This window comes from Bufo bufo, chromosome 2, assembly GCF_905171765.1.
Source record: "Bufo bufo chromosome 2, aBufBuf1.1, whole genome shotgun sequence".
Lineage (NCBI taxonomy): Eukaryota > Metazoa > Chordata > Amphibia > Anura > Bufonidae > Bufo > Bufo bufo.
In genome coordinates, this window is record NC_053390.1 from 471,304,498 (window position 1) to 471,317,152 (window position 12,655).

Genomic DNA, 12,655 nt, shown 5'->3' on the forward strand with positions numbered 1-12,655 from the left:
AAAAATTAAAAAAAATCACAAAAGGTCAGTTCTTTTTTTTTTTTTTTGCAAATAATGTTTCAATAATTAAAATTGACCTTGAAAGTCATTGTTACATTCTTCATAACATTCTTCAGACATTTCCAACTGTGGCACATTTGTAGTTTTTTGAACGTTCATGCTGTTTTGATTGCCGATCTGAACATTACTCGAATTGTTTATATGAATAACTGATCCCGGGAATACTTGGGCTGGCAGATTGGACATCATTGATGACATTTGAGCAGTTAGATGAGAGAAAATTGCCTGTATATCCATGGTAATTTGTTGTTTAATTTCAAAAGAATTAGATAGGTCTTTAGCATGTTCTAAACATTTTTTTTTTGTTCTTAAATCCTGCTCTATATTCCAAAGTTCTTGCTGTCTTTTGATCATATCCCATTTGAATGTGTTCCGCACTTGTTTCTCAAAAAGAAATGACTTTTCTTCTAATTTAATTAATGACTGAAGACCCAAAGGTATTTTACATTTTAGTGTCTCTGACTTCGGAATAAGAGGAATTACAGTTCCTGATTTGTTTTCATCTTCAATTGAATTCATAAGAACTACATTCGTCTGAAACTTTCCCCATCTGGATAAAAAGCCAGTAGTGAGCAATAGGACAATATAGGCAGAATTTTCCACAGCATCTTCAAGGCATTTCAGAGGACTTATTCCTGCCGTCTCAAACCCTTCACAAAATGTTGTACCTTCTCCAATCTGAAGGTTGTTTAAAATTTGACATACCCTCCCAGCTTCCTCTTGATCATCTGGAACATGTAGTATGACAAAGTTGAAAAACTTCAAGCCAGAGGGTATATCAGTAAAAAAGGGAGAAGTCGGAGGTGGAGCCGCAAATCTTTCAGAAGGTATGTTTGAATAAGTAGCACATGAAGGATTGTTCTCATCACGAGATGATGTGCCAAAAGAAGGCTCAGAAGATAATTTAGTGGATGGATTTTCAGATGAAGAAGGAGAGACACTAAAGTCTGTAGGTGGCTGCCTTTTCAGTTCATGCTCCTTAGATTGATTATTACTTTCCTCATTGGAGACAAGCATCTCCTTCTCTGCGTTCTTGGTCTCAACAAAAGTGTCTGACACAGCTCCTGTCTGATTTGTGGTATCATCAATGGTATCCGAAGGAACTGATCCACACACCGAATGTTCTTCTTGGAGGTTAACATTCATGCTTAACGCCTGCACGCCAGACATTTGGTTCTTGTCTTTCTGTGTTACAAAACATCTTGTGGGTGACTGACTGATTTGTAATGAATTGGATTCGAGTGACAGAGCACTCAGGTGTGATGGTTTGCATATAGGAATCCCACTACTAGGTAGATCAGAACGTAAAGTGCGAGGTTCATTATCAATGTGTGAGTTTAGATTTCTCTTCAACATGTTAACGTGCTTGATGATTAACAAAATTAATAATGTCACTGATTTATTTCACTAAAACCTTGATTAGAATCCAGGCCTCCTGCAAAATGCTGGTTGGATAGCTTCTTTTTATTGCATAGTGTCTTGTTCTAAGTAAGCAAAGAAGAGAAAAGAAATGGTTTATGCTCAAAACAAAGTCTTACTAAGGACTAATGCACACGGTCATAGCCATTTTTGTAATCCGCAAAATATGGATACCGGCCATGTGCATTCCGCTTTTTGCAGAACAGAATCTCCTGCCCTCTGTAGAACTGTCCTATTCTTGTCTGGAAAATAGACAAAAATAGGACATGTACTATTTTGCGGGGCAAAAGGACATACGGATGCAGGCAGCACACGGTGCATTGAAGTAAATGAGAACCAAAACCACAGTCATGTTCATAAGCTTAATTACATATTATGTAAGACCAAAAAACAAACAGCCATTCTGTTTAAGATATTATCCTACAAAGTTCATCCAGAGGATTGCAAAAATCTCATGAGGTAGGTGTCACGGGCAGTGGTTGTGGAGCCAACTGTGCCAACCAACTGATTTGACTTTGGGCTAAACCTAAGGGCGCAGTCCTGGCAGTCTACTGGTTTTCACCCTTTAGCCTCTATACAGGGATCTGGTATGCGCTGCAGGGGAGCCACTAGTCTGCTACTTGGGATAGCTCCGATGTGGTTGGCAAATGACGCGCTGGGGTTAGAGACACCAATGCAAAACACCCAGGGGTCAGGCAATACAAATAGTCAGGAAACAGGCAGAGGTCAGGGCAGGCAGCATTCATGAAAATATGTAAAAAATAGTCTGAGGTCAAAGCAGAGAGCAAAGTGTAAACAGTCTAAAGTCTGGGTAGGCAGCGGAAGGTCAGGTAAACAGACAGAGGTCGATACACAGTCAGAATAACACACCTACACTAGTTACTAGGAAGTTAGAGGGGTTATCCTGAAAACAATAATGATGACTTATACTCAGGATCGGTTATCATTATCATATCAGCAGTGATCCATAAACTCACAGGAGCTCTGATGAGCGATGCAGGTTCCGGGCAGCTTTCCATGGCCAGCGCCGTACATAGTATAGTGGAAGTGCTTGGTATTGTAGCTCAGCCCTATTGACTTGAATGGGGCTGAGCTGCAACTAGCCCATGTGACCAATGTACTGGCTTAAGAAGAGGCTGCAGCGCTCAAGGCCTCTCCTAACAGCTAATTGGAGGGGGTCCTGAGTGTTGCACCCACGCAGATCTGATACTGATGGCCTATCCAAAGGATAAGTCATGAATATCTTTACCTGGATAACCACTTTAAGAAACCTAAAGCTCAGGCACCCTCCCTCCGTTCACGTAGATGTATGAGGGCTTAATTTTTGTAGGAAACGTTGTACTTTCTGATGGCAACATTTAACCCCTTGGCAACATCTGCTGTACATGTAAGGCGGAAATCGCCACTTTAAAGATGGCACCTGCTAAATTGCCACTAGGTTTCTACTGTTTTAAACAGAAGGCTCCGATAGCCAATACTGGAATATGTCAATACAGGCCAGCACGTGGCAGCACTGTGTTAGGCCTCATGCACACAACCGTATGTATTTTGCGGTCTGCAAAAAATACAAATGACGTCCGTGTGCATTCCGTATTTTGCGGAACAGAACAGCTGGCCCCTAATAGAACAGTATTATCCTTGTCCGTGATGCAGACAATAATAGGACTATTTTTTTGTGGAACGGACATATGGAAACGGAATGCACACATAGTAACTTCTGTTTTTTTGCAGACCCATTGAAATGAATGGTTCCGCATAAAAAATGGAATGGACATGGAAAGAAAATACGTTTGTGTGCATGAGCCCTAATATAGTAAATTGTGTATTCTATGATGGCTATATAGCCATCACAGAACACAATGGCCAGTCTATTGACTGCCAGTTATAGTCACCCACGGTGACTTAAAAAAGGTAAAAAATAAATAAACGGAAAGTTCAAATCACCCCCTTTCCCCAAAATCACAAACAATAAAAAAAAAATATTTAAATACACATCATGGGCATTGCCGTTTGTGAAAATGCCTGTACTATTAAAATATAACAATATCTATCCTGTACAGTGAATGGTGTAACAGAAAAAATATCAAAATGGCTCTGCCTGGGAAACAGCCTAATAGCCATACAGCCCTGGCAGGCTTGACAATGAAAAACAATGGTTAATTATGCATCTGTTTCCTGCCAGGCAGTCTGTTTTTAACAACCGTTTTGCATCAGTTTTTAACGGTCGTTAACCTCTCAAGGATATTGCCATTTTTCACCTTAAGGACCAGGCCAAAATTTGGAAATCTGACGTGTCACTTTATTTGGTAATAACTTTGGAACATTTTTACTTATCCAAGCCATTCTGAGATTGTTTTCTCGTAACACATTGTACTTCATGACAGTGGTAAATTTGAGTCAATATAATCATTTTTTTTTCTAAAAAAAAAATATCCTAAATTTACAGAAAATTTGGAAAGGGAATTTCTCTGCTTTTAAGGAAAATAGTGAAACCTCACTAAATAGTTATTACTTTGCATTTCCCATATGTCTACTTTATGTTAGCATCATTTTGTAGATGTAATTTTATTTTTTGGGGACGTTAGAAGGCTTAGAATTTTAGAAGCAATTCTTAAAATTTTTAAGAAAATTTCCAAAAGTCACTTTGTGGGGCTTACATAGTGGAAACCACCCATAAATGACCACAATTTAGAAACTACACCCCTCAAGTTATTCAAAACTGATTTTACAAACTTTGTTAAGCCTTCATGTATTCCACAAGAATTAAAGGAAAATGGAGATGACATTTCTAAATTTCACTTTTGGCAGATTTTCCATTTTAATCAATTGTTTCCTGTAACACATCAAGGATTAACAGCCAAACAAAACTCAAAATCTATTATCCTGATTCTGCGATTTACAGAAACACCCCACATGTGGTCGCAAACTGCTGTATGGGCACACGGAAGGGCACAGAAGGAAAGGAGCATTTTGCTGGACTGGTTTTTAAAATATCAATTTCACATAAGTAAGTGACCGCAATTAAAACTTAACATTTAATCAATAGCTCATTAAAATTAATAGGCCCAGATATGAAAATTACTACAAAAAAATGGTATAAACAGGGGTCGCACCAAAATGAAAGGTGTGCGACCGCTAGCTGCCATACGATAATTATATGGTCTACAGATAACAGCAAGTACAGGGGGATAGATGTTGGAGAGACTAAGATACTGGGTCTCTGTCCCTCTGTGTCTCACTGTTAAATCTCTCTCTCTAAGTATCCCTTTGTGTCCCTAAACCAGGCGACAGTGACTGCCCAGTTTTGTCAAGTAATACGGAAACAGAAAGGGGAAAAGCGAGAGAATATGATCAATTCAACACAATTGTCCCATAATCAAATCAATACAATTGTCCCTTGTCCTGACGCGTTTCATTGGCCACCGCTAAATCCTCAGGGGACCAATCTACAGGGTACTCTTATAATGCTGGAGGAACATATTTGTTTACAAAGCGAAACATCGTCTACTTAGCTGTCCAATAGTAGCCCCTTATGGTTCAGCTGTAGTCTTCATCTAGTGTCCTGCGTGTGGCAGCATATGGTATGGGGACCTGCAGTGGCAGCAACGATGGACTGGTTTTTAGACGCCATGTCCCATTTGAAGCCCCCCTGATGCACCCTACAGTAGAAACAACCACAAAGTGCCCATATTTTGGAAACTATGGGATAAGGTGACAGTTTTATTTATGCGATTTTGGGTTACATATGATTTTTGATCGCTTTATATTACGCTTTTTGTTAGGCAAGGTAACCAAAAATGGCTGTTCTGGCATAGTTTTTATTTTTTACAATGTTCATCTGACAGGTTATATTATGGGCTATTTTTATAGAGCAGGTTGTTACGAACGCGAGGATATCAAATATGACTACATTTTTTGTTTAAGTTTTACTTAATATAGCATTTTTGGAGAAAAAAAAACATGTTTTTGTGTGTCCATTTTCTGAAAGGCATAGTTTTTCTATTTTTCTGCACAAAAAACTGTGCATATGTATTTTTTTAATTGCTTGGTATTACAGCTTTTGTCATGTAAGTTGACAAAAAATGGCTTTTTGGCACAGTTTTTATAAAAAAATAATTGCCTCCCTCAGTGGGACCCAGTAATAATGCCTCCATTACTGTCCCTGGTATTAATACCTCCCTTAGTGACCCCCAGTATTATTAATGTCCCCCTTTACTCCCAGCGTGAAGACATTACACCAGGAACACAGGTAATTTCCTGCTGCATCCAGTGAGGAGTGGGCATCCCCGAAATTCAAGTGGATAACCCCTTTAAACAGTTGTCACATGGCCATTTTTTCCAGTTCGTGTGAATGTAGGTAGCTGTTCTCAGTCAGAACTTTAACTCCGAAAAGAGAGGGAAAGAGGATAAGTGAAACAATCAGACTGATTAGTGCAATGCTCTTGTGTGAGGATCTTCACCTAGGCCTATCAAGAGAAGAATGGAGTTATCATACTGTACACTACCAGATAACATCGCTCCCTCACGGCAGCAGTAAACTGACAAGGGTACCTATTTCTCTGTGCTGACTGCTACAGAAGCACAATATTTTTATAGAGTAGTACCAAAATAAAAAACAGGCAAACATTTAAAAAAAATGATTTTTCATTTTGGGAATCTCTGCAATTCAAGAGCCTTATCTATTCTATTTTTCTGTAGCCATATAGCAGGGCTAATTACATTTGTGGTCAGGACCTAAACGAGTGGAAGATGCCCAACCACCACCCCCCCACCTAATTGGCCTGAGGTGTGCCTTGGCCTCACTAGGTCGGTATGCCTGAAAAAGGGGGCATACCCTGAATGTGATGGTTGAATGACTGAATGAAGAATGGGAATGGGTGGGCAGGGGACGTCCGAATGCCGACGTGCTGCCTGGGAGAGCCGGACTGCTTAAGACAGGTAACGGCCCCTCCCACAAATCCAGGCTAGCCTGCGGCCAGCCTTAACACTTGTGGTCAGGACCTAAACGAGTGGAAGATGCCCAACCACCACCCCCCGACCTAATTGGCCTGAGGTGTGCCTTGGCCTCACTAGGTCGGTATGCCTGAAAAAGGGGGCAAAACCCACCAGTGAGGGAAGGATTGGCCTGAGGTGCTACTCTGCCAATGTACTGAATGCTTGGACCAGCTTCGCTTGTGGCTCCGGGATATACCGTACAAAGCACCCCGAGCGCCAGCGCCCCAAGTGTTTGATGATATGCACAGGGACTCCATGCTTGGACGCTGCGGATGCCGCACCGATGCGGAAAGAATGCCCCGAGAATTGAGCCGGATTCAATCCTACCCTGGTCAACAGGATGCGAATATGTTTGATGAACTGGCTGGACGTCAGTGGACCAACAGGGAATGGATGTAATGGGTCGGTGGGGCTGTGAAGACTAAGGGCCAGCAAGAGGTTGTCCAAGACTGTCACTGGACACCATGCGTTTGTGGTCTGGAAGAACTTAACTACATGGCAGGGACCTACCTGCCTTGTTTTGTTGTGAGGCAACTGCAAATGAAAGTTACTGCCCATCCTGACTAAATCTCCCTTGCGGAGAGCCACCGCCCCTCGTCTGGCCTGTGTCACTTCACCTGGTCTTAAAAACCCGTAAAACGCCAAGTACATCGCCGCCTTGATCACCAGGCTGGGAAGGACTCCGAATGGTGACAATGTGAGAACTTCCGACAGGCTACGAAACGTGTCCCCCGTAATAGGTCGACGGACCGACTTGACCGTGACCTGGCTTTTTTGAATGCCTCTGAGGATGGCCTTGATCGGGTGAGCTGAAAATATAGAGGGTCTGTCTGGCTCTTTAAGTGACAAAAAATGCTGCACCACAGCCAAATATAGCCTAATGGTGTTGTAGGATAAAGCCAATACCGAATGACAATAAGACACGAAAGCCACCATATACTTGACCTGACCTGTGTCACCTCTAGGATATGCCAACTGAAAGTTCGAAAAAACCACCCACGCTCGGCGGTACGACCGCAACGTACTGGCCGACAAAGACTTGGTAATGAGTGAACTGGCGACCACCATCAGAGAGTCTAATCCAAGACCAGCAGCCGCCAGTCCAGTACCGGGGTGCCCACTGAATCTGCTTCTGGGTTCTGTAAGAAAAAAATAGAAAAATCAAAACGAGATAAAGCATCAGCTGCAACGTTGCTGACCCCGTCCAAAAACAGGGCATGAAAATGAAACCCCTGTTCCAGAGCTATCCAGGTCAATCTACGCATGAAAGACATGATGAGTAACGATTTAGATCTGCCCTTGTTAATGATCTCTGCGGTCGCCATGTTGTCAGTGTGGAAAACCACCGTGTGACCCGACCACCTATGCCCCCAGACTATAGCAGCTGCTACGATAGGATAGATCTCGAACAATGCCGACGTCTGAGAAAACCCCGGCAACTGTAGCACGTGTGTGGGCCATGAGCCGGCGAACCAATGTGAGCCAAATATGGCCGCGAAACCTACCGAGGCAGCCGCGTCTGAAAATACGTGTGGAGAATCAGAAGTGGCCCTCGGAATAAACATGGAAATGCCGTTACACCCGCTGAGAAATCTGTCCCACATGAACAGATCTACTCGGGCGTTCGCATTAAGATGCACTGATGCGTCCAAATCACTGGTCTGTTGTAATAAGACTAGCAATCTTGAAATGAATGATCTACCCTGAGGAATGATCCTCATGGCAAAGTTTAACATGCCCAACAGAGACTGCAATTCTCTCTTGGTGCAAACCTGAGACATGAGCAAGGAACGGACACCTGATTTGATTCTGTCGAGTTTGTCTTGTGGCAGACTGGCTGAGATGGCGCGTGAATCCAGAGAGATCCCCAAGAACGTGACAACCTGCGCAGGCCCTTCTGTTTTATGTGCGGCCACTGGAATGTTTAACTCCTTGAAGACCTGCAAGAGAACCTGCAAGTCAACAGGCGCCTGTGAGGGTTCTTCGATCAACAGAAAATCATCCAGGTAGTGAATGACATTCTGGCAACCCTGTTACAACAAAATCCATTCCAGTGGCTGCGCTAACTTGTCAAACAGACTGGGGCTGCTCTTGGAACCAAACGTCAACTTGGTGGCGAAATAGTACGCATCTCTCCATTTGATGCCATGCCACTGCCAGAGAGATGGGCTAATGGGCAGCAGTTTGAACGCATCAGAGACATCTGCTTTGGACAGCCAAGCCCCCATGCCTGTCTGAAGAATGACCTGGATAGCCTGGTCTACGGAAGTATACTTCAAGGAAAATTTCTCGGACGGAATCAACGAGTTGAGACTTGGAACGTGGGAAGAATGTGGAGCAGACAAATCATAAATCAAACTAAATTTATTGGAATATCTTCCCTGCACCACCCCCACCGGGCTCACCCTCCAAGTGCAGAAAGGAGGGGACTGGAAAGGACCAATGATGAAACCCTTGTCCAGCTCAACTGCCAAGAGTGAATCCACCAGACCAGCATGTTTAGAAGCCGACTGCAAGTTGGGGCATTCATGAGTCTGCTGGGGCAAGGTGATGAGCCCAGTGTGAAACCCCCGTGAAAACCCTTCCACCAGGAATGTACGGAACGGCTGAACCGGATGAAGCCGCAGCAGCTGGTCTAGTGCCTCCACATTCACCCGGCTCAGTCACGCCGGCTTCAATGTGCAGACCGTGACCGGATGTGCCCTAAAACATGTGGCACAGACATGCAGGAGCCTGCACTCGCTGAAGTTGCAGATGGCGTAATTAAAGTTATTGCAGAGCTGGGCTTTGCCTAGATAATGAATGGGTCTCCCTAGCTTGTCAAACTGGGTTGACTGCTGGCTAGGACCCGGGTTGATCCCACCTCTGGAGGTACTGGGGGCGGCTGTGAGGTCAGCCAATGGGCACCAAGCGGTAGTATGAGCAGGAGACTGACATGTAGCGCACACCGGGGACTTCAAACTGGCGAAGTGCCTGCAAAATAGTTCCATGTCGATATTGCTCCAGTCTGTGACTACCTGGAACTGGGCCCAAATGGCTGCCGCTTTGGCCGAGAAAGACCTATGATAATCATAGAACGCCGAACCCCCGTACTTGTGCGCCAAATCTACCACCCTGTAGAGATAAATGTCCAACTCTTCTCTCCTGTTAGGGCTGGCAGAACACAAAACGTCTCTGAACAGGCTGAAGGCCAGGACGAACTCGGCCAGAGACAGTTTGCGACTGAGCCTGGGGTCCTTGGACTTAAGTACCACCGACAACTCGCTACAGCCAAAGGACTTATTCTCTGTAACGTCGTGGGACGTAATTAACAAGGATGCCAAGTTGACATCCTTGCCCTCCAGGATGTCCTTCTTTATGCTAGGCCTTACAAAATACACTGGTGCCACTGAAGGTACTCCCACGCCCTGTGACAGGTTAGCTGTAGACAGTAGAGTAGGCCCAGTACCTGCTACAACAGCCGGAGGTGCCGCGCCACTGGCTGGCCCAACTACTAGGGGGGGGTCGCGACGCTGTTCCATCACCTCCATCCGGGCTTGTAAATCCTGGATGGAACTCGTGAGTGTGTTCAGCACCGTGTGAATCTGCACCAGCAAATTAGTGATGGTGGTATTGTCGCTGGTAGCAGCAGGCCTGGCCTGTGGAGTAGCAGGGAACAGAAGCCTGAAGAGTTCCGCCTTTCTGGCTGTAGCCGCAAACGGAATTCCTCTCCTGAGCAGTTCGGCCGTCAGTTTAGGCACTGTCCAAGACCTAAGGGATGGAGTACTGCCGTGTTCGGACCCTCTTGGACACGGAGGCAAGGACACAAATTCCTCAATGTCTGAAGGCTGAGACATGACCACTGCAAATAACACAACAAACACCACCAAACAACAACAAAAAAAAAAAAAAAACGAAGAAAGAAAAAGAGAAGAGAAAAAAAACAAAAAACAAACAACCTGTTAACCCTACGACCTGCTGCCCGTAAGCTGACAGACAAGATGACTGAATCTAAGCCCCTCCCCTTCCCCCCCCCCCCCAGCAGCGTGAAACGATTGAACGAAAAGCCTTCGAGGCTGACAGAGAGTATGATAGTCGTTTCCACTGACGTATAAAGCGAGCCCGAGTTTATGTGAATCTGTGACGTGGCAGATTAATTACAAACAAATACTGCGGGCTAACGAACCTACAGACGTGGTAGGTGATGTATGTAAGTATAGGATTTGTGGAAAACAGACCGTATGACGTATGACACTAGTCTACGAGATGAAACGGGGTGTGTATGTCGTGCGAGCGTGTAGCTGTATCGGCAGATGTACCTATGCTAGAGGTGTATGGATGAAGCTTGGTGGATAAAGGTTCCCAAAAACCTGCGGCCAGCCTTAACACTTATAACAGCACCAATTTGTGGTACATCAGATGAATTGTATACATTTTCAAAAATGTTTTGGTATGGCGGTGAAAACACAATTCTGCCATTGTTTTTAGGATTAAACATTAAAAAGCGCTTGAAAATAGCTTTGTGTTGCCATATTATGATGCCCATGATCTTTTTTATTTTCTGCCAACAGAGCTGAGTGAGCTCTCAATGTGGGTCTAGTTACAGCTTTTATTACATCACTGTAATATGTTAGAGCATCTTAACGGAAATAAGCAAATAACGCCATATCAGCATGGCTTCATGAGGGATCGGTCATGCCAAACTAATTTAATCAGTTTCTATGAGGAGGCAAGTTCTAGACTTGACAGCGGCGAATCAATGGATGTCGTATATCTGGACTTCTCCAAAGCATTTGACACTGTACCACATCAAAGGTTAGTATATAAAATGAGAATGCTCGGACTGGGAGAAAACATCTGTAAGTGGGTAAGTAACTGGCTCAATGATAGAAAACAGAGGGTGGTTATTAACGGTACACACTCAGATTGGGTCACTGTCACTAGTGGAGTACCTCAGGGGTCAGTATTGGGCCCTATTCTCTTCAATAAATGTATTAATGATCTTGTAGAAGGCTTGCATAGTAAAATATCAATTTTCGCAGATGACACTAAACTGTGTAAAGTAATTAACACTGAAGAGGACAGTATACTACTACAGAGGGATCTGGATAGATTGCAGGCTTGGGCAGATAAGTGGCAGATGAGGTTTAACACTGACAAATGTAAAGTTATGCACATGGGAAGGAATAATGCAAGTCACCCTTACATACTAAATGGTAAAACACTCGGTAACACTGACATGGAAAAGGATCTAGGAATTTTAATAAACAGCCAACTAAGCTGTAAAAACCAGTGTCAGGCAGCTGCTGCCAAGGCCAATAAGATAATGGGTTGCATCAAAAGGGGCATAGATGCCCGTGATGAGAACATATTCCTACTACTTTACAAATCACTAGTCAGACCACACATGGAGTACTGTGTACAGTTCTGGGCTCCAGTGAACAAGGCAGACATAGCAGAGCTGGAGAGGGTCCAGAGGAGGGCAACTAAAGTAATAACTGGAATAGGGCAACTACAGTACCCTGAAAGATTATCAAAATTAGGGTTATTCACGTTAGAAAAAAGACGACTGAGGGGAGATTTAATTACTATGTATAAATATATCAGGGGTCAGTACAGAGATCTATCCCATCAGCTATTTATCCCCAGGACTGTGACTGTGACGAGGGGACATCCTCTGCGTCTGAAGGAAAGAAGGTTTGTACACAAACATAGAAAAGGATTCTTTACGGTAAGAGCAGTGAGACTATGGAACTCTCTGCCTGAGGAGGTGGTGATGGTGAGTACAATAAAGGAATTCAAGAGGGGCCTGGATGTATTTATGGAGCGTATTAATATTAAAGGCGCTAGCTACTAGAGAGGGGTCGTTGATCCAGGGAGTTAGTCTGATTGCCTGATTGGAGACGGGAAGGAATTTTTTATTCCCCTAAAGTGGGGAAAATTGGCCTTTTTTTTTGCCTTCCTCTGGATCAACTTGCAGGATGACAGGCCGAACTGGATGGACAAATGTCTTTTTTCGGCCTTATGTACTATGTTACTATGTTACTGAGCATTACAGGGTTAAATAGAAGCTCATGGCCCCGACTCATAACAACCAATATGAAGGACAGCCAAGCCCTTTACTATGTGTTGTTGCTCCTGTGTGAACAATACCTAAGGTTACGTTCAGAAAACAGATCTTCTACTCTAGCATTAGCAAAAA

At 43.8% G+C, this 12,655-nt stretch overlaps 1 protein-coding gene across 2 annotated transcripts in view; it reads right to left on the bottom strand.

The window, feature by feature from the left end:
• Positions 1 to 36: 36 nt before the first annotated feature.
• Positions 37 to 12,655, bottom strand: part of TICAM1 (toll like receptor adaptor molecule 1) — a 31,315-nt gene continuing 18,696 nt past the window's right edge. For both annotated transcript variants that reach the window (XM_040417730.1, XM_040417731.1), the window contains exon 2: positions 37 to 1,544. In XM_040417730.1, coding sequence (XP_040273664.1) covers positions 67 to 1,416 — 1,350 coding nt within the window. In that variant the 5' untranslated portion in view covers positions 1,417 to 1,544 and the 3' untranslated portion in view covers positions 37 to 66. The remainder of the gene's footprint in view (positions 1,545 to 12,655) is intronic.